This window comes from Leptopilina boulardi, unplaced genomic scaffold, assembly GCF_019393585.1.
Source record: "Leptopilina boulardi isolate dan_hultmark-lab unplaced genomic scaffold, ZJU_Lbou_2.1 LbouV2_1, whole genome shotgun sequence".
Classification (NCBI taxonomy): domain Eukaryota; kingdom Metazoa; phylum Arthropoda; class Insecta; order Hymenoptera; family Figitidae; genus Leptopilina; species Leptopilina boulardi.
The window spans coordinates 372,009-396,380 of record NW_026137640.1 but is presented as its reverse complement, the minus strand read 5'-3'; the positions used below and the strand labels follow the sequence as shown (position 1 = coordinate 396,380).

Below are 24,372 nucleotides of genomic sequence, written 5' to 3'. Positions count from 1 at the left end.
TGTAATTAAAGTAATTTACTCATCCAAGCAAAAATCGCAGCAGATTTCTCTCCGTGTGGTATATCCCTTTTTGTGGTATATGTATATATGTATATATATATATATATTTGCGCGGTGACGTTGCACCGGTTGGATTTTACTCCCTTATATTGCGATCATTACAAGTACTTAAAAACAAGTAAAGAGAGAAAATATATAGTTAAGAGTAGGCGTAAATAAAATTAAAATTGCTTTTTAATGCGCAACATGGCACACGTTTCATAGGCATTTTGAAAGAAAAAAAAAAAAAACCAAATCCTCTTTTCCCCTATAAATCTGTTTCCCCGATAAATCTCTATATTCGCTTAGCCGTTTTCACTGTAACTATCAAGCTATGAAAATTTGCATACATTCGCAAGACTTTGTAAACATTTTTCACAATTTTTCTGTATCTCAGTGTGTGTCTCTCTTCAATAATTGTAAATGCCCATTAACTTCAATTTTGTTCCATTCCCATTGACTTAAATTTTGAGGTTACATTTGTTTCATTCCCATATTGACCTGACTTAAATCTGATGTTTGCGCGCACTTTGATCTTAACCTGATCTAAATTTTTGTGGTTATATTCAACCCTTTATCTTGCAATTTTAAGGTTATGTTTGCCCCTAAACCTGTCTAATTTTTAAGGTTATGTTCGGCATATTTTATTCTTCTTAAATAAATAAATCTTGCCTCAAAATAAACCTAACTATAAGATATTCGTTTTGATAATTTTGTTATGTTCATCATCCCTTTTCCTTGCAATTTTAAGGTTATGTTTTCCTCTAAATCTGTCCTAACTTTCGAGGTTATATTCCGTTTATTTCATTCTTAATTTAATAATACTCTTATTTAAATTAATAATACTCTCAAAGTAATAGAATTCTCTTGAAGTAATAATATACTCTTAAATTAACAATATATTCTTAAATTAAAAAAATATATTATTTTAATAGTATATATATAGAAGATTCGTTTGAGTAGTAATAAAAATTCATGAGTAAATTTCATATGTCGACATATTGAAAGAGGATAATATAATATGCAAAAAAAAAAAAAAAAAAAGTGATAAAAAGATGGAAATATTACGCGCCATGAAAGTGGATTCCAACCAGTAGAATTTAAGAGCTCAGCAGGAGGGAGACATAATAATAGGCTTGTGATGTTGCGCGAGGGGGAAATAATGACAGCTTGTGCCGTATACAATCAAATCAATGGAGCATTTCAAAATGGTGTCTATATAACGTAAAAATGGCGTACATTTTTCATTTCAAAATATATTTTTAAAGAAAAACTACCCTTAATATTATATATACACTGAAAAAAAGTATTTGCTATTGACAACCAAACGTTTGGTTGGTATTTAAGCAACCAAAATTTTTTTTGTTTTGAATCAACAAAATTTTAATTGTCTCAATCGTTTGACACAACTAAAATTAGAAAAAAAGGATTTTTGTTGTCCTAACTATAAAGTTTGATTGGGACAACAAAAATTTTGTTGATTCAATAAAAATAATTTTGATTGCTTAAATGTTGGTTATCACAACCAAACTCTTTTTTCAGTGTATATAAAAAATTCTAAAATTTACAAATTCTTAAATTTTTTCCATATACTCTAAATTTAAGAATATCTTCTTCGCGCGTCTATTTAAGAATATTTCCCAATTTTATTCTTAAAATAAGAAACATTTCTTAAATTAAGAATTTTTTTTTCTTAAAATAATTTAAGAATTTTTTTCTTATTTTAAGAATATTATATTCTAACTTCAAGAATAAAATGTATAGGAAAATATTCTTAAGGCGTGTCATATAATAAGTCTTATATATTGTTATAGAGATTCAAAGTTATTTTCTATAAAATAGCATTCTTATATATATATGAGGCGATGAGTATATATATATAAAGGATCTATTCGGGATATGTATATATATATATATATATATATATATATAAGAGGAGCAGATTCCGTGGACTTCCGGTTTTAGTGTGGAACACGACTTTCCAATAACGTTAAAGTCATCGGCATCTGCCTACCGGTCGACCTGAAACGTGTCTCGTTCAGGTACGAAATATATATACTTATACGAATGGTCGAACTGTCTACCTTCGACTTTTATCTTCGCGAAAAATCTGAAACATCTATCTCTCGCGCAGACCATGCCGGGTGCTAATAACCAAAGTCGGCACTTTCGTCACTTCCAAAATAACTTTTTGATGAAAGATCGAAATCGAATTTAGAATTTTTTTTTTTTATTCTTTTTGAGATACAGGTCGAAATCAAATGTTTCGAGTATGATGCTATAATTATATATATATATATATTCATTCATTATATCAAAGGTAGTATATATGTATATATACGTGTAGTGTTTTTAGAAAGAGAGATTCTTATCCACTTTTAAAAGAATTTCATTCAAAGAATTTCTCTAAATGGTATAGAGTATATATATATATATATAGTTCTTTAGGTAGTAGAGATGAACAATCTTAAGGGCATTTATGACACATAATGACGTCATTTAAGACAGTAAATATTTTTAAATAATTTTAATTTTAGATTGAGTATTTTTTTTAAATCATACTGTAATACTCTCAAAATAAGAATATATATAGTGAAAATTTTTTCTTATTATGAATATATATATATACTCTAAATTTAAGAATATGCTCTAAAATTTAAAATATACTCTAAATTTAAGGATATACCCTAAAATTTTTAATTTTTTTTTTTTAGAATATATTTACTCTAAATTTAAGAATATATTTTAAAATTTAGAAAATACTCTACATTAAAGAATATTTACTCACTGAAAAAATTATAAAAATAAATGGGCCAAAGTGATGCGATCATCAGCGAATAAATTATTTTAATATATAAAGGGAGGAGTTGAATAACCTGCTGCTTATAAAATACCTCAAGTATATATATATATATATATTTTATACGAATATTTTATTGCTTCATTTAATTTTTTTCGTCAATCTTTTTTTAAAGGCTCATCAACCAATTGCGTGTTAGATATATTTCGAAATCTTTTTTATGATTATTCTAAATTGTCATTCCGCTAAAAATATATGCAGATTTTTACAATTTTTATATATATGCGAAAAATTAAAAACCCTTATTATTATTATTATTATTTTTTTTTTATTTATATAATTATATGACCTTCATTAATTTTTAAAAAAAATTATAAATCAATAATTTCACAGAAAATTAAAAGGCATTAAAATAAGCTGCAACGCTTATTATTATTTTAATCCAATTTTGCTTATTTTAATACCAAAATGGATTAAAATAAGCAAAATTGGATTAAAATAATATAAGCGTTGCAGCTTATTTTAATGCCCTTTAATTTTCTGTGATTCTGTATTTGAAAGAAATACCATAATAATAATTATTTGATACAAATAAAATTTTATTTTTAAAATTTTCCAGAATGAAAGAAACAGTGAAATGTTAGAATCAATGAAATATACATATATATTTGTATAAGCTAATAGGTCTGTTAGTTAATATTATATATATTGAAAAAGAAACTATGTGCATATAAGCAAAAGTTCACGCGCTATTAGAAGTGACGTAAGCCATAAGCATTTATACGACTTGTTGAAATCTCTTCTGATAATGGTGCACCTACCTGTAGATTTGTAGAATGTACATATAAAGATTGTTCTTATCTGCCTGTACTACTTGTTAAATGAGAATATATCGCGCGCATAGAAGACAAGAGAAAAATTAATTTTCAAATATCACCATAAGAAATTAATCAAGAAATTGACAAAAATTTCATTTCATTTTATTAAAATGGTGAAAAAAAAACTTTATATATTTGACTCAAAAATATATCTAATTAGTTATACTTGACTATTATCAAATAAATATTTACTTGAAACAATAATTTCTGTATTTGAAACAATAAAAATACCATTTAATTGACTCAAATAATATATATAATTATTCAATGCAAATAAATAATTATTTGATAACAGTCAAAAGTAACCAATTATTTGAATCGAAAATTTTTTTCAAATAAAAATAAATATTTAGTTAATTCAAATAAATTTTTATTTGATTTAAATAAAAAATTTTATTTACATCAAATAAATAGGTTTAGTTGACTGTGAGACAAATGTACGTTTATTTAACTCAAATATATATTATATTTGGTTCAAATAAAACATTTCTCTAGGTGTAATATATTATTATGGCGCCTATTTAAAAATATTTCCCATAAATTTTATTCTTAAAGTTAGAATAAAATATACTCTTAAAATAAAAATTAAGAAATAGTTCTTAAGAATTCTTTCTTATTTTAAGTATATACTACACACAGAGATATGTTTTATTTGAACCAAATATAATATATTTGAGTTAAATAAACGTATATTTGTACTATAGCCTATTTATTTTCCGTAAATAAAAATTTTTATTTAAATAAAATAAAAATTTATTTGAATCAAATAAATATTTATTAGACTGTTAGACAAATATATCATTTCTCTATGGGTGTATTGTATTCCAATTTTAAGAATAAAATGCATTGGGAAATATTCTTATAAGATATATTTTTAAATTTTCGTTATTTTGATGTATATTTAAATTGATTATAACTTAATCACACGCGTTTCTTTTATAATTGATTTTAAATATATGCTTCTAATATATATAATATACGACATTAAATAACATGAGATAATTTTTACTATTATATGCATATAATAATATAATTCAAATTAATGTTTAATTACTTCACTATAAGCCAAGGTGAGTTCGCACTTATCTTGGATAAAACATTGACTTTATACTATAGTTGTTACATCCTCGCAGCATAAAATTAAATATATGTTAACATAAAATTTTAGAAGTGTAGAAAATTACATCTGCATTGGAGAAAAGGGAATGAAATAGACGTTAAAGAGTAAATTTAACTCGGGGTAAAAAACAACAGGGCTTAGCAGATCAGGTTTGCATTTCTGTATACTGTTAGTATATATATATACATATAAATGCAAATAGAAACACAAATACAGATAGATGCGTCAATGTATGTATATATATATATATATATATATATATATACATTGACGCATCTATCTGTATTTGCAAATGTACACCAACGAATACAATAAAAACATACGCATATAGAATAGAAATAAGTGTACAAAGCACATTCCAACATCCGATGACCGGATAGATTTTTCAAAACTTCATCTTCCTGCTCTTTCAATCTTTATATATCTTTCTCTCTTTCTTTCTTTCTCTCTTATTTCTCTCTATATATATACTTCTTTTTTCTTTTCTCGTGAGAATGTTCATGATCCCGATCGAGAGCGTTCGTATAAAGTAGGCGGAAAGTAGGCAAACCGGGTGTCGCAGATCCCGGTGCACTCACGCGGGGTCTCCAAAGCATCAGAATATATAAGTGCATAAAGTGCTCTGTTTGTGAAGAGAACTGTATCCATATATATGTCTACAAATAAACGCGCGTGCATATATTTATTTATATGCCTATATATATATATACTCTATATAAGTCGCGACTAAAACCCATTTCTAAACGGAATTATATTATTATTTTTTCCTATATATATATGTATATATTATGATCTGTAGCCTCTCTTATTAAGTGTGAATATTCAGGAAGTATTATTTATATTGTTTTTCGATTATTTGATCAAATATACCCGTGTAGAAATTTTGGCTTGGCTCGGATCGGGGCCGGATCGGGCGGGAATGTGACGCTACGCCTGATGTGTCCCTGATTAGGAAATCCCCATTTTTCTCGTGGCCCTAATCTGGCCCTGAACAGTCCCTGATCGGGACCAGATTATTAGTCACTACCAGGGCCCTGGTAGGGAAATTTCTACACGGGTATAATAGTTTTTTAAATTTCTTTTTTTAATTTTATTGCAATTAGGATATTGTGAAAAAGATGATGGGCTTATAACATAACCTTAAAATTTATACTTAACGTATAAATTGGTTTATAACCTAACCTTCAAAATTATTTTTAACTTAAATCGAGCCCTTTTTCACCGTGTGGATAAATTTAATCCTCCGAGAGGTTAAATGCAAAATATATACTGCGTTTGCGCAGAAGCAAACATTTTGCGTAGACGCAGAATATATCTACTGCCTTTAACCTCTCGGAAGATTAAATTTACACTCAGAGAAATGGTATATTTGTCTCCGAGCCTACTAACTCTTTTATTTGTTGCAACTATATTTTATTTCATTTAAATAAAAAATTTATTTGAGCCAAAGAAATATTTATTTATGACAAATAAAATTTTTAATTATACGCCAAATAAATAATTTAGTAGGCTCTGAGACAAATATACGTTTATTTAACTCAAATATATTTTATTTAGTTCAAATAAATCATTTCTCTGGGTGTATTCACAAGGTGAAAATGGTCTCAATCTAACCTTAAAAATTGTTCATAACTTAAATTGGTTATAAGCTAATTTTAAAAAGTATTCTTAACTTAAGTAGGTTATAATCTAACCTTAAAATTTATTTCTAACTGAAATCGATTATAACCTAACCTTAAAAACTATGCCTAACTTACATATAGGTTATAAACCTAACCTTAAAAACTATGCCTCACTTACATATATAGGTTATAACCTAACTTTAAAAACTATTTCTAATTCAAATAGATTATAACCTACAACGTTAAAATTTATGCCTCAGATCAAAGCATGAATACACTGCCAAAATTGATATCTTAGAACTTTCTAAAATTTAGAATATACTTGGCACCTATTTTAGAATATTTTTTACTTAAATTCAGTATATAATATTCTTAAAATTAGAATATATTCCTAGTATGTAATATACATATATATACTTAGCATTCAGAATATATACTATAAGTACCAAAAATATATTCTAATTTTAAAAATATTACATACTGAATTTAAGTATAAAATATTCTTAAATAGGTGCTACGTGTATATATTCTGTATATTTTTTTTGTATCAACCAAAAAAATGCACAAAAAAGGGAAAATTAATTTTTAAAAAATTGTTACTAATATAAATATCAACTAATGGTAAAATGAATAATAATAATAAATTTTTTGTTGACCCTTTTTCTATAATCGTATGGGGGAAAAATAAATGTCGAAATGATAATATATAAGTATATCAAATCTTTATCAAAAAGCACCTACGAGAATCCTTGGGTAGAGTCTGAGATCATTTTATAAATACATATATATATATATATATATATATATATATATATATATATATATATCACTTGAATTTTTCAAATGATATAGGATTATAATTTTGTGTATCGCACACACATTTCGCCTCGAATCTTAATTTTTTTTTCTCTCTCTTATTTTTTCCTCGCGTCGTGATTTACAATCATTTGAAACATATAACATTTATATATATATATATATATATATACATATAAAATGCAAGGCGGATGGAGATAAGTCAGTAGAGTGAGAATAATTAGGTGTGATAATTACTGTATAAATCATGAGATCGTGACGTCTAAATTAATTTACAATTATATTAACGTGCAACTACTAGTCATGAATTAAAAGTAATTTGACGTATAAGAGGGTGTTATACTTTTAATATGAAGAATCAAGTCTAGACACTGTCATATTATTATATTATATATATATTATATTCGCGTGTGTATGTTAATTACAACATGAGCCTTTTTTCTCTTCATTATTTACACAAAAAAATAAAAATTGTTTTGAGAGGATTCCTTCTAGTTTGAAGAATATTTTCCTCTTAAAATAAGAATATTTTTTGCGGTATATAAATAATAATATATATACAAATGAATTCGATTTTCTAAAGTGATTTCTATTTTTTCTTTTTTATTATATTCTATTAAAAAAGAGTTTATACCATCTGCACATATATGCGGGTAAATTATATATATATTATCTATACCGTCACCATTTTTATCAGTTTAACAACTTGTAAAAATATTTTTAGAAATTACCACGCTGCGTGTATGTGTATCATTACTATTAATAAAAAAAATCATATTCTAAATCTAAGAATATTTTTCTTCTTTTTAAGAAACATGGTATATTTAAATAACAATAATTCTAAATTTAAAAATATTTTCTTATGCACCTATTTAATAATATTCTTAAAGTTAGAAGAAACTATACTCGTAAACTAAGAAGAATTTTTTAAATTAGATTCCTATAATTTAAGAAATCTTTTTTATTTTAAGAATATATTTTATTCTAATTTTAAGAATAAAATAAATGCAAAATATTCTTAAATAGGGCGCCAAAAAAAAAAAATTCTTTTTAGAGTTTCGTTTTTTACGGTGATATATAATTACAAAAATAATATATAAATGTATATTAAAAAAAGTGTTCCTCTTAAAAGTTTCAATGACCCAAAATAGTAACTGATATAGAGCTTTTTTATCATATCTTGCCAGACACCCCGCATATTGCTCAACTTTAGAGGTCTCTGCCCACTTTTTCAATACTACTTTTTTCTATATAGAAAAAAAAAACCCCCGGTGAACATCTACTGTTCTTTGTATTTATAATGATCAAATCATTTCAAGAGCGCAATCATTGAATATAATTTATGTCTAATAAAAAAAAGTTTTAAAAAGTTTTGTTGAATCAAAATTCAAAGTTTATTTATATATATATATATATATATATATATATATATATATATATATATTGTAATAATAGCTATCAAATAATAATTTTTTTAAAATTTACACCAAAAAAAATATTCTTGTTTTAAGAGGAAAAGATTACTCTTCTAAAATCCTCTTAAATTTTATATTTGAAACGCAAAAGTGTTACTTTTTTTTAAGAGTATTGTATAATAAGAGGACTATTTTAGCACATTTCCTCTTAAATTGAGAATAATCTTTTTAGAATGACACACGGAATAAAATATTTAACTAGAATAGCGAAAGGTTTTACTAGAATCACAGAAATTTAAAAGGCATTATAAAATAAGCTGCAACGCTTATTATTTTAATCCAAAATTGCTTATTTTAATCCATTTTGGTATTAATAAAATAATAAGCAAAATTGGATTAAAATAATAAGCGTTGCAGCTTATTTTAATGCCTTTTAATTTTCTGTGATAGAAAAAGTTTGTTTTAATTAAAATCTTTAACGAAACGCATTCGCTGTTCTAAATGAATTTTTTTCACCGTGCAATAATATCCTCTTATAACAAGAGGAATAATTTTTTGTAGAGGACAGTCCTTATAAGAACATCTTTTTGAGACATATTCTAGAGAAAATTATGCATCAAAATAAGAGGGAATCCTCTTAAAATAAGAATATTTTTTTTAATGTGTGTGTTTTTTTTTTAACCCAGAGAAAAAAAATAGTATCAATTATCGTTTAACATTTAAAGATATTAATATATATATAAAAAAAAACTTTTCTTTTTATATGCTTTTGTGTAACTATATTATTAATCTTAACGACCGGACCTTAGGATCCTTTTTTTGTAAATGTATCCGCGAATAATGGTAAAAAAAAGTATATATATAAAAATAACGAATCTTGTTTGAAAAAGATTTAAAACAAGTTAATAGTTTATTTCCCTCAATCGAGAGATGAGTTTGGAAGACTTAGGAGTCAGACTGGATTACCTTGGTTGAGATTTTGACAAGCGCAAGCAGTAAAAAATCGAACTTTGTAAAGAAATGTTTTTTTTTTTGCCTTCCAGCGAAATTTCGTTTTTCAAACATTATTGCTCTCTCTTTGAAAAAAAAAATAATAAATAGAGTAGACCTATAATAAACATATGACTCATAATTCATGTTACCTATATATATAGTTGCTCGTTAGCATTTTGAATAATGCGTGATTCTAAAGTCATGTAGGCTGACTTAAAGTGCATAATAACAGGTATTTAATAGATGTAATCAGACATTTCCACCTGAGCTAAAGAAAGCACCTGCACCTCCATGGTGCAATCCGTTGTTTTAATATATAGTATATAGAAGTGAAAAAAAAAATTCTTCTAAGGTATTCTCTTCAAGCACGCGTGCGGAAAAGAATAATAGTTTTCTACTGGCAATGTTTTCAGAAAGTTCCTTTCACAGAAAATCAAAAGGCATTAAAATAAGCTGCAACGCTTATTATTTTAATCCAATTTTGCTTATTTTAATACCAAAATGGATTAAAATAAGCAAAATTTGGATTAAAATAATAAGCACTCTCTAAATCTAAATTAGTAAAAATATTTACTAATTTGAATTATAGTGACTCACTTTTTGCTTTAGAATTAGTTAAATTTTACTAATTGTTAGTAAAAGTTACTAATAATTAGTAAAATTTTACTAATCCAGAAGCAAAAACTGAGTCACTAATTCAAATTAGTAAACATTTTTACTAATTCAGATTTAGAGAGCGCATTGCAGCTTATTTTAATACCTTATAATTTTCTGTGTTAAAAATCTTATTATAATAATTTTTTTATATATTTTAAAATATATAATAAATTTTGAAATATTTTTAACTTTAGAATTTGTTTTTTTTTCTAATAAAATCATTAACGGAAAGAAATAATCTTATATTTAGAGGAAAGTTTCTCTTTTGCCCTATTGAAATAAATATATAATAATAATCATCTCAAAGCTAAAGTATTTCCCTTTAAAAATTTTTTATTTTCAAATAAATATATTATATCTTTTTTTAAAAGTTTTCCTTTAATATTGAAAGAATTTGATGAACGGAATAATTATGATTAATATAGAAATATACTTAAAATAAGAATATACTTAAAATAAGAATATACTTAAAATAAGAATATACTTAAAATAAGACTATTTTGCAATTTAAGAATTATTTTTACATTTCAAAATTATATATTTTGTCTAACGGACAAAACACTCGAATATAATAAAATAATAATAAATAGTAATAAATAATTACCATTGTTTATTACTTGCATTTTTTATCAGTCCACCTAGTCATGCATAAAATAGTCTCTATTATATATATATCGCAAACTAGAAAATCTAATAAAAGTCATTATCTATAAGTCTTATCTAAAATATAATAATCCATACATACATTTATTCATTTACTTCAGAAAAAATACATTTTCCATAAAAAAAAAACAGAAAAAAAAAGAAATTTCCGCAATTATGGATTGTTTATTTTAGAGCTTATTCCCCTGTATAAACACACTTAATTCATATTTTTTATTTAATTTTTTTTTCATTACCTTAAAATGTTTCATGGCAGTTGATTTATGGCGTTTTCGATTCGCAAAGTATGACAGCCTACTGAATTCATTATCGTGGGTATTAACTAACATACACTGAATTATTTTCATCACGCTATACACTTCCGTATATGTATACTATATATATATATATATATATATATATATATATATATACACAATCCTCAATACTTTCGCAAGTAAACTATTTTTTTTGCTACGGCTTATTTTTCTCCATATAATATTTTTTAAAGTCAATTTATTCATTTTAAAAAATTTTTAAATATAATTTTAAATTATTTATTACAATGCAAAAATTTCTCTAAAATCTTAAATTGAGAAATATTCTTATTTTAAGAATATATGAGAATAAGATTTGTATATATATATAAATATATATATATATATGTGTGTTCATCAAATCCTCTCAATACTAAACGAACACTTTGGATCCAAGAGAAAGTTAAATTTTATTATTTTCGTTTTTAATTGAATTAAAAATTTTATGTCTTAAAATAAAATACTCTTGTTTTGAGAGGACAATAAAGTTATATCAATTTTTCCTCTTAAGATAAGAGTATTTTTTAAAGGACAACTCTTGATTTAAGAAAAATGTTTTAAATTATACGATTCTTCTTTTCAATAAAATAATAAATGTTATTTTTTAAAATGCAGAATACTCTTGTTTTGAGAGGACAACATATGTTATACGAATTTTCCTCTTAAAATTAGGATATTTTCTAAACTAAATCTCTTGATCTAAGTGAAAAAGCATCAAAATTCTACAATTTTTCTTTTCAATATAATTAAAAATTTTATCTTTTAAAGTCGAATACTCTTACTTTGAGAGGATGTCATACAAAATTTCCTCATAAAATAAAAGTATTTTCTAAAAAGCAACTCTCGATTCAAGGAAAAAGCGTCGTCAAAATTCGACAATTTTTCTATTCAATAAAATTATAAATATTATGTTTTTGAAATGGAATACTCTTGTTTTGAGAGGACAATATACTTTATACGAATTTTCCTCTTAAAATAAAGAGTAATTTCCAAATAAATAGAATTAAAAATCTTGTTTTAAAATTAAATACCCTTATTGTTTTAAGAGAATATAATATATAAATTTTCCTCTCAAAATAAGATTATTGCGTCTAATGTACATTTGTTAAAAAATTAAGTTTCTGTTTTTCAATTTATTGTATTTTATGCTGTATATTGTATAAATGTTTATAAAAAAAATTTAATAACATTGTTTGAGGGGCATTAAAAAAAAAATAAAAATAAAAAAGCAAGAATGAAATTTACAGTGTCATCAGAGGGACATAGAATCTGTTAAATAAAGACGGTCGACGGCCTGTCGCGTCTGGTTTTGTTGCACATGTATGGAAGGGATTAATCAGTGTATGATGAGATTCCTGTTTACGTGTGTGAGTCCTACAAGGAAACCCTTCTATGCGGTCGGCGCCATGGCGCCTGGAACTTCTCTATACACTGCGCGGGCATTTATAATCAAGTATAGAGAAATTGTGGTCCATTCAACTTACATATATATGTATATATATATATATATATATACATGTATCGATCAGAGAAGAGCCACTCTACCATCAAAATATACTTAAAATTACTAATGATAAGTTAAACGATTAAAAAAAAAAAAAAAAACTATATTTTCGTCAATACCATCGCCACGCTATCAAATCGATCCTTTCAAAATAAGAATATTTTCCCCACTTTAAAATAAAATATTATACATTATTTTTCGTTTTAATGATAGCTTAGTTTATGTTTTCCTCTTTAACTAAGAGGAAATTTTCATTTAAAACCTTGTTTTTTTTTAGTGTAGAAAATATTCTAATTATTAGAGGAATAATAGAGAAAATAGTCATAAACAAAGACGACGGGTAAATTTATTCATATTTTAATAAAATCTCCTTTTTCTAATTGAGAGGAAAAATTTCTCCTTCGTTTTTTAGGAGAAAAATATTTAATTTAATCATATATATATATATATATATATATATATATATATATATATATATATATATATATATATATATATATGTCAGTAAAAAAAAAAGAAGAAGAGATCATCAACAAGGTGTTTAAAGAGATTAAGATAACGATAACGCGAGAATGATTAAAAATTCTATTTTCTTGAAAGAGAAAAAAAAAGAGAAAGAGAAATGAGACAAAAATGGGTCTTTATGCGGAACAAGCAAAAACGTGAGTCTAGTTCATCAGACGAGATATCTGAGAGATTCCTAAGAATTTCTTGGAAAAAAATTAAGAATTTCCGGAAAGTCCAAAAAAGAGACTGGCGCCAGAATATCCTCCAATCTGTTCACTATTGGCGCCTAATAGGATCGTTTTTTATATATATATATATTGCTACTTTCAACATATTCCATATACGCACCATATTCAATTAAAAGAAAAATTTCTTTCACCTAAACCATAATAATAAATTTTAAATACTTTCATAAAGATTTTTTAATGAATGAAAAAAAATCCACTGTTAACAAATTTCGAATATATTATCAATTCAAATATTTACTACATAATTATGTAAATTTGTAAACAGATTTTAACAATGAAAACAAATTATGTGATATTTGTGGAGGAAATAATATATATTTTATTTCTCCTCATCAAATTCGCATTATTTTTTTTTTCATCTAATTTTTAGATAATATTTATATATTCTTTGATAATTTTCTATTTTTTTTTTATTTTACCGTTTGTCCATGCGTTTTACTCTTACAGTAAATTTAGTAATAATTTAGTAATAATAATAATTTTTTTTTTTAATAAAAAATTACTAAAAATTAGCAGAAATTTTTACTAATTTTTAGAAAAATAATTTTTTTAGTAAAAATATGTTACGATTGGATTTACTAATATTTCTTTACTAAAGTTTTAGTAAAAAAAAAAAATGTCTAAAAATTAGTAAAAACTTTTATTAGTTTTTTAAAAAATTTAGTAATTTAATTTTATTAAATTATTATTAATTTACTAATATTTATTTTTACTAAAGTTTTAGTGAAAAAAAGCTAAAAATTAGTAGAATTTTTTTTTACTAATTTTAACTAAAATATTATTTAACTTATAGTAATAATTATTTTGACTACACTGAAAAAAAAAATTTATTTGATTCAAATACCGGTGTATTTGGTTATTATCAAATAAATATTTACTTGAATCAAATATTTCTTATTTGAATCAAATAAATGGTATTTGCTTCAAATACTGAAATATTTGATTCAAATATTATATATATTTGATTCAAATAAGAAATATTTGATTCAAGTAAATATTTATTTAATAATAACCAAATACACCGGTATTTGAATCAAATAATTTTTTTTTTCAGTGTAATATTTTAATTAAAAAATAACTAAAAATTAGTAAAATTTTTTTTTACTAATTTGAAGTAAAATATTATTATTTAATATAGTAACATTGTGTTAGTAAAGTTTTAGTGAAAAAGTGACTAAAAATTAATAGAAATTTATGACTAATTATTAATAAAATTTAGTAATTTAATTTATTATTATTAGCATTAATTTTTATTTAATTAAATTATTAATTATTATAATTATCATTATTATAATTATTTAATTTTAGTATTATTTTATATTTGCCAAAAATTAAGTTAAAAAATGATTAAAAATTAGTAAAAATTTTTCGCTAATTTAAATAAATATTCTCGCCAATTCAAATTTAGAGAGAGAAATATATATATATACATATCTTTACTCTATCAATTAGTAAAGTGCGCTCAAGTTCCTCGAACTCTTTGAAAAGTTGAATTTTCACAAAGAACTTGATTCTGAGAATAACTTGGGAAGATGCAATGGATATAGTTATTCATCCAAAGTGCACTCGAATGCAATTCGATTGGTTGGAATCCTCATGGATCCAGAAGATGGCGAGGGGGCCGGAACAAACTGGTTTCGCGAGGGTAGAACCGCGCGTCCACCATCGAGCATATATATATACAGAATTGTGTGCAAGAGCGTGCGCGCTAGATTCTCTATACATTTCTATATGTGTAAATCAATGTATACACGTGTGAGTGAATAAAAAAAAAATTCTTTGGTCCCGCCTACACTTAGCGTTATTCGTGGCAGCGATGGCCGCTATCACGTCCGAGATTCACGTTCTGCAGAGATGGAGACGCCTTGAACCCTCTCTCTCTCGCAATATATTTTTTTTTTCTTTTTTTTTTATTTATTTTCTTTTTACTCTCTCATCCTCTGTCTTTGTTTGGTATCTTTGAAGGACGAGTCTATCTCTCTTCACTGGAATAATAAATTATACCTTTTACTCTCTCTCTCTCGCTCTCTCGCTTGCTCTTCCTACTTTCAAGTATATACCATTCTGAATCTGGGTCCAGATTGGTCCTCTCCCTTTATAGTTAAACTAACCATCAAATCCAATCAGCGCTCTCACAGCATCCAACCATTAAATATTTCCAAAAAGATTTTTTCACTATTACCCCGGGATTGCTAATATCAAAATCCTAATCATAAACAAAAACTACTTGCAAACTATAATTCAGAATTAGTGTCCGAAATTCGGTATTTTATATACAATATAAATCAAAACTTTTTAATATTCTGAAAAATATATAGCTAGTCTGGCAGATTTTTTAGGTTTCTAAATCCAAATTGTGGGGGTACTATTAAAAAAATGGATTAAAATTGCAAAGCTTTAATCCAATCCTATAAAATAATCTACTCTTCAAAATTAGAATTAGTAATCCAAAATTTTCAACTAATTTTAATTAGTGTCTCAATTTTTGCTTTTTAATTAATAAAATTTAACTATAATTAATAGAAAAAAATATTTACCTGAAACAGTGAAGGGTTTCAGTAAAATAGCGAAAGACTTAACTCAAACAAATAAAACTTTTGCTAATATAGTGAAACGTATCGCTGTTCCGAGTAAATCTTTTTTTCCATGTATCGCGAATAAGTAAAATTTAACTAAATAAAAAAAAAAATTTTACTATCGAATTAGTAAAATGTAACCAATTCAAAAACGAAATTTAATCCCAAAATGTATCAAAAATACTAAGAATGATTTAATTTTCAATTCCAAATTCTAAATTTGAACAAAAAAAAAAAATTTATCTGATTAAATTCTTCAAATTAAATTATTCAGTTTTGTAGTATATATATTTTTCTTTCTGTTTCGCATGTAGAATTATTATCGGGAAGAGGATGTTCCACGGTAGCGGAAGCGGTGGTTACGGCGCAAGTTCCGACTATCAACAACAATCACAACAACAACAACAACAGCAACAGGGACATCAACTTCAGGCCCCAGTTTATGTCCCATCATCGAGACCAGCGATTCCATCTGCAGCAACAGCCGCACAATATCATTCTTTCCCCACTTCCGCATCGCCAGCATGGTAAAATTATTTTCATTATTTCCAAATTAAAAGACTAATATATTTTTTTGGAAAAATTTTCAATTATTTCAAAAATTTAAGAGATAAGACTTCGGGATTATAGACAAAATCTTAATCCGGGAGTTGCAAACAAAAAATATATTTAGGATTGTTGAAAAAATTATTAAAATTTAAATTTACGTAATAATTGTTTAGAAGTATTAATCCTTAGAAAAAAGTATCGAACAAAAAATGTATAACGCACTTTTGATTGGTCCAGCGGAAGCTGAGCTACACTAAAATACATTTTGGAAAAATTAACAAAAAATTAAATTTTCGAGATAATCGTTCGGGAATACCGCCAAAGTCTTTAGCAAAAAGTAGCGAACAAAAAATGTATGGCGAACTTTTTGATTGGTTCAGCGGATGCTGAGCTACACTAGAAAACAAATTTGGAAAAAATTTAGAAAAATTAAATTTGCGTGCTAATCGTTTCGGAATACCACCAATAAAATGAGCAAAAAGTCTCGAACAAAAAATGTACGGCGCACTTTTTGATTGGTCCAGCGGATGCTGATGAGCTACACTCAGATAAATTTTTTAAAAAATTTCGAAAAATTAAATTTGCGAGATAATTGATCGGGAATACCGCCAAAGTCTTAACCCGGGAGTCTCGAACAAAAAATGTATGGAGCACTTTTTGATTGGTCCAGCGGATGCTGAGCTACACTCAGATAAATTTTTTAAAAAAATTTGAAAAATTAAATTTGCTAGATAATTGATCTGGAATACCGCCAAAGTCTTAACCCGGGAGTCTCGAACAAAAAATGTATTGAGCACTTTTTGATTGGTCCAGCGGATGCTGAGCTACACTCAGATAAATTTTTTAAAAAAATTTAGAAAAATTAAATTTGCGTGATAATCGATCCGGAATACCAACAATAAAATGAGCAAAAAGTCTCGAACGAAAAATGTACGGCGCACTTTTTGATTGGTCCAGCGGATGCTGAGCTACACTCACTAAAACTGGGAAAAAAATTCAAAAAAAAAAAATTTGCCAGATAATGACTCGGGAATAATGCCAAAAAATTGAGCAAAAAGTCTCGAACAAAAAATGTATGGCGCACTTTTTGATTGGTCCAGCGGATGCTGAGCTACACTCAGATAAATTTTTTAAAAAATTTCGAAAAATTAAATTTGCGAGATAATTGATCGGGAATACCGCCAAAGTCTTAACCCGGGAGTCTCGAACAAAAAATGTATGGAGCACTTTTTGATTGGTCCAGCGGATGCTGAGCTACACTCAGATAAATTTTTTAAAAAAATTTGAAAAATTAAATTTGCTAGATAATTGATCTGGAATACCGCCAAAGTCTTAACCCGGGAGTCTCGAACAAAAAATGTATTCAGCACTTTTTGATTGGTCCAGCGGATGCTGAGCTACACTCAGATAAATTTTTTAAAAAAATTTAGAAAAATTAAATTTGCGTGATAATCGATCCGGAATACCAACAATAAAATGAGCAAAAAGTCTCGAACAAAAAATGTACGGCGCACTTTTTGATTGGTCCAGCGGATGCTGAGCTACACTCACTAAAACTGGGAAAAAAATTCAAAAAAAAAAAATTTGCCAGATAATGACTCGGGAATAATGCCAAAAAATTGAGCAAAAAGTCTCGAACAAAAAATGTATGGCGCACTTTTTGATTGGTCCAGCGGATGCTGAGCTACACTCAGATAAATTTTTTAAAAAATTTCGAAAAATTAAATTTGCGAGATAATTGATCGGGAATACCGCCAAAGTCTTAACCCGGGAGTCTCGAACAAAAAATGTATGGAGCACTTTTTGATTGGTCCAGCGGATGCTGAGCTACACTCAGATAAATTTTTTAAAAAAATTTGAAAAATTAAATTTGCTAGATAATTGATCTGGAATACCGCCAAAGTCTTAACCCGGGAGTCTCGAACAAAAAATGTATTCAGCACTTTTTGATTGGTCCAGCGGATGCTGAGCTACACTCAGATAAATTTTTTAAAAAAATTTGAAAAATTAAATTTGCGAGATAATTGATCGGGAATACCACCAACGTCTTAACCCGGGAGTCTCGAACAAAAAATGTATGGCGCACTTTTTGATTGGTCCAGCGGATGCTGAGCTGCACTCAGATAAATTTTTTAAAAAAATTTGAAAAATTAAATTTGCTAGATAATTGATCTGGAATACCGCCAAAGTCTTAACCGGGGAGTTTCGACCAAAAAATGTATGGCGCACTTTTTGATTGGTCCAGCGGATGCTGAGCTACACTCAGATAAATTTTTTAAAAAAATTTGAAAAATTAAATTTGCTAGATAATTGATCTGGAATACCGCCAAAGTCTTAACCCGGGAGTCTCGAACAAAAAATGTATTGAGCACTTTTTGATTGGTCCAGCGGATGCTGAGCTACACTCAGATAAATTTTTTAAAAAAATTTGAAAAATTAAATTTGCGAGATAATTGATCGGGAATACCACCAACGTCTTAACCCGGGAGTCTCGAACAAAAAATGTATGGCGCACTTTTTGATTGGTCCAGCGGATGCTGAGCTGCACTCAGATAAATTTTTTAAAAAAATTTGAAAAATTAAATTTGCGAGATAATTGATCGGGAATACCACCAACGTCTTAACCCGGGAGTCTCGAACAAAAAATGTATGGCGCACTTTTTGATTGGTCCAGCGGATGCTGAGCTGCACTCAGATAAATTTTTTAAAAAAATTTGAAAAATTAAATTTGCTAGATAATTGATCTGGAATACCGCCAAAGTCTTAACCGGGGAGTTTCGACCAAAAAATGTATGGCGCACTTTTTGATTGGTCCAGCGGATGCTGAGCTACACTCAGATAAATTTTTTAAAAAAATTTGAAAAATTAAATTTGCGAGATAATTGATCGGGAATACCACCAACGTCTTAACCCGGGAGTCTCGAACAAAAAATGTATGGCGCACTTTTTGATTGGTCCAGCGGATGCTGAGCTGCACTCAGATAAATTTTTTAAAAAAATTTGAAAAATTAAATTTGCGAGATAATTGATCGGGAATACCACCAACGTCTTAACCCGGGAGTCTCGACCAAAAAATGTATGGCGCACTTTTTGATTGGTCCAGCGGATGCTGAGCTACACTCAGATAAATTTTTTAAAAAAATTTGAAAAATTAAATTTGCTAGTTAACTGATCTGGAGTACCGCCAAAGTCTTAACCGGGGAGTTTCGAACAAAAAATGTATTGCCCACTTTTTGATTGGTCCAGCGGATGCTGAGCTACACTTAGATAAATTTTTAAAAAATTTCGAAAAATTAAATTTGCGAGCTAATTGATCGGGAATACCACCAACGTCTTAACCCGGGAGTCTCGAACAAAAAATGTATGGCGCATTTTTTGATTGGTCCAGCGGATGCTGAGCTACAGTAAAAAACATTGGGAAAAATTTTCGAAAAATTTAATTCGCGAGATAATTATTCGGGAATACCGCCAATGTAGTTAGAAGAAAGTTCTAAACAAAAAAATGTATGGCGCACTTTTTGATTGGTCCAGCGGATGCTGAGCTACACAAAAAACGTTTTGGAAAAATTAACAAAAAATTAAATTTTCGAGATAATTGTTCGGGAATACCGCCAAAGTCTTTAGCAAAAAGTAGCGAACAAAAAATGTATGGCGCACTTTTTGATTGGTCCAGCGGATGCTGAGCTACACTCACTAAAACTGGGAAAAAAACTCAAAAAAAAAAAATTTGCCAGATAATGACTCGGGAATAATGCCAAAAAATTAAGCAAAAAGTCTCGAACAAAAAATGTATAGCGCACTTTTTGATTGGTCCAGCGGATGCTGAGCTACACTCACTAAAACTGGGAAAAAAATTCAAAAAAAAAAAAATTTGCCAGATAATGACTCGGGAATAACGCCAAAAAATTAAGCAAAAAGTCTCGAACAAAAAATGTATAGCGCACTTTTTGATTGGTCCAGCGGATGCTGAGCTACACTCACTAAAACTGGGAAAAAAATTTCGAAAAAAAAAATTTGCGAGATAATTGATCGGGAATACCGCCAATGTAGTTAGAAGAAAGTTCTGAACAAAAAATGTATGGCGCACTTTTTGATTGGTCTAGCGGATGCTGAGCTACACTATAAAACAAATTTGGAAAAAATTTAGAAAAATTAAATTTGCGTGATAATCGTTCCGGAATACCACCAATAAAATGAGCAAAAAGTCTCGAACAAAAAATGTATGGCGCACTTTTTGATTGGTCCAGCGGATGCTGAGCTACACTCACTAAAACTGGGAAAAAAATTCAAAAAAAAAAAATTTGCCAGATAATGACTCGGGAATAACGCCAAAAAATTAAGCAAAAAGTCTCGAACAAAAAATGTATAGCGCACTTTTTGATTGGTCCAGCGGATGCTGAGCTACACTCACTAAAACTGGGAAAAAAATTTCGAAAAAAAAAATTTGCGAGATAATTGATCGGGAATACCGCCAATGTAGTTAGAAGAAAGTTCTGAACAAAAAATGTATGGCGCACTTTTTGATTGGTCCAGCGGATGCTGAGCTACACTAGAAAACAAATTTGGAAAAAATTTAGAAAAATTAAATTTGCGTGATAATCGTTCCGGAATACCACTAATAAAATGAGCAAAAAGTCTCGAACAAAAAATGTATGGCGCACGTTTTGATTGGTCCATCGGATGCTGAGCTACACTCAAATACATTTTTGAAAAAAATTTGAAAAATTAAATTTGCTAGATAATTGATCTGGAATACCGCCAAAGTCTTAACCCGGGAGTCTCGAACAAAAAATGTATGGCGCACTTTTTGATTGGTCCAGCGGATGCTGAGCTACACTTAGATAAATTTTTTAAAAAATTTCGAAAAATTAAATTTGCGAGATAATTGATCTGGAATACCGCCAAAGTCTTAACCCGGGAGTCTCGAACAAAAAATGTATGGCGCACTTTTTGATTGGTCCAGCGGATGCTGAGCTACACTCAAATACATTTTTTAAAAAAATTTGAAAAATTAAATTTGCTAGATAATTGATAAGGAATGCCGCCAAAGTCTTAATCCGGGAGTCACGAACAAAAAATGTATGGCGCACTTTTTGATTGGTCCAGCGGATTCTGAGCTACAGTAAAAAACATTGGGAAAAATTAAAGTTGCGAGATAATCGTTCCGGAATACCACCAACATAATAGGGAAAAAGTTTCGAACAAAAAATGTATGGCGCATTTTTTTATTTGTCCAGCGGATGCTGAGCTGCACTCAAATAATTTTCCGAAAAATTTTTGAAAAATAAATTTCCTGAGATAATAATATGGGAATACCGCCAAAGTAGTTAGAACAAAGTTCTGAACAAAAAATGTATGGAGCACTTTTTGATTGGTCCAGTGGATGCTGAGCTATGTCAAAGTAAATTTTGGGATTTTTTGAATTTGCGAGATAATCGTTCAGAAATTATTGTTATTTACAAATTTATCTCAATATATAAATTCTGATTGTAAAAATGCAGTTTAATTTAAATTTTTTCCAAAAAAATTGATACTTCATTTGATCAAATAAAAATATTTTATTTTCGTTATTTGCTTTCTATTAAAAAAAAAACTTTTTTTTCTTCAATCACGGTACGAAAAGTCGATTCTATAAAAATTGATATTAATGCGTATTGTCCCGTTAAGTTAAATAAATAAATAAATGTCTATTTTGAAAAACAGGGACAAAACGGCTTCCTGGCAACATGGGGTGGACAGTTACGCGCACCATACGTTAGCTGGTCACACGGGTAGTTCAGCAGGTGGATTGGGACCTCATGGAGGACATGGACATCCACATGGTGGACATCCTCATGCAGCTCATCCCCATTCAGCATTGGCTGCTGCAAATTCCCCATTTTATGCCCAAAATGTTGCGATGATGTCATCATGGAGGGCTTATGATAGCGCGGGATTTCAAAGAGCCTCACCTTATGGTAAATTTTCCCCATTTTATAATAAACTATTTTTAATATATATTATTTAAGTGATTTTAATTAGTTTTTAATTTTTTTTCCAATTGGTTTTAGACTAATTTTTTTAACAGTTAAAAATTATTAATAATTAAATTTATTAAAAATAAAATACAGCTTTTTCAAGATTTAATATATGATTATAATAATTTTTCTTTATTTATTTTTCTAGTGTATTAAATGTGAACATAAAGTTTGGAACAGCTGCTAAGACTTTATTTTATTATTACAATAAGTTGACCGTAGTAAAAAAAAGTTGTCCTAAAACCTTTTATTTATATTAATATATTTTTTTATGAACACTTAATTTTATTTTGATTTAAATAAAACTGTTATTTGAACCAAAATTAAAAATTTTGTATTCAATGAAGCTGTTTTCTTAGTGAAATATTTTTTTTTCATTTAATTTTTCTATATAACCATATGCGACTAAAGCTAGTTATGTTAAAGGACGTTTGATAAACTATAATCATAATAAGAATAGGAAATTACGCGGCTATTTATCTTATCAATTTTGCACTTATAATTCATGCAATTGTTTTAGTATTATCTACATCATATAATCGAAAACATATCACACTATATAGTAAAATATCATATAGCGGAAAATATTATATATAACGTAAAACGTTGCTTTTTTTTGTATAAGATAATAATTTTAATTATATAAAATATTTAATATTAACATTATTTCATTAATAATAATAATAAGTAATAAATAATAATAATAAAAAAGTATTATTTATTACTTATTATTTAGTTTTAATTTTTTTTTTAAATTTAAATGAAACACACCTTTAAATCCTCGATTCCTTTTGTCCCGGAAATATGTAGAGCTTTTTTCAAAATGATGATAATATCTTCAGAAACACACGTGACTAAAAAATCTCCAACACTCCCGAAATTACTTTTTAAATAACAAAAAAAAAAACGAAACTATTTTACTATAATTATTAAGCGATCGCGATTTAAAATAATTTCGAGCACTCCCGTGAAAAAAAACCGTTTTATATATAAACAAATTTTTAATTTATTTTCTCTGTAAAGAATTGAGAAAAGAACACGAGGTCACTAAATTGAACGCGAAATAGGAACTAATGAAAATTTTGACAACAAAGTGGGGGTAAATTTTTCATTTACCTGCGGTTATTATGATTTATTGTATATAATTAATATGGCGGACCGTCGCTCTTTATTGTTACAATCTAAATATGTAAACAAATAGTTCGAGACAAAACAAATAAACATCTCCTTTCAAAAATGATGAAATTAAAAATTTTTCTTTCCCAAAAATGAATTTTACTTATTTATATATTCTATTTGTCAAATTAAAAATAGCGATATTAAAATTTTTTTATATTAAAAATAGAAAAATAAAATTGTTTTAATTCAATTAATTCACTTTTCAACTTTTTTTTTATAAATATGTGACTTAAAAAAAAAATTAAATTCTACAGATAACTGCAGTATATTATAAATTCTAGTTAATTTAATAAATTAGCAAAGGGGAAAAAAAAATTTCTCGAATATAATGTGAATATCTTCATTAAAATACATCTTGAAAATCAGTAATGATAAGCAGAAGGAGTGAAAAAAGTGATATTTCTTTCAATTTAGACATGCCCTGCAATGTTAAAACTATTTACTAACCACATTGGGCCATGTGCAAGGATATAAATGATAGCGGCCTCTCTGA

At 27.2% G+C, this 24,372-nt stretch overlaps 1 protein-coding gene across 4 annotated transcripts in view; it reads left to right on the top strand.

Moving 5' to 3' along the window:
• LOC127281631 (GATA-binding factor A-like) overlaps positions 1-24,372 on the top strand; it is a 64,878-nt gene that overhangs the window by 38,124 nt on the left and 2,382 nt on the right. For all 4 annotated transcript variants that reach the window (XM_051305626.1, XM_051305480.1, XM_051305556.1 and 1 more), the window contains 2 exons: positions 16,449-16,661; positions 22,387-22,640. In XM_051305626.1, the coding sequence (XP_051161583.1) occupies positions 16,449-16,661; positions 22,387-22,640 (467 nt within the window). The remainder of the gene's footprint in view (positions 1-16,448; positions 16,662-22,386; positions 22,641-24,372) is intronic.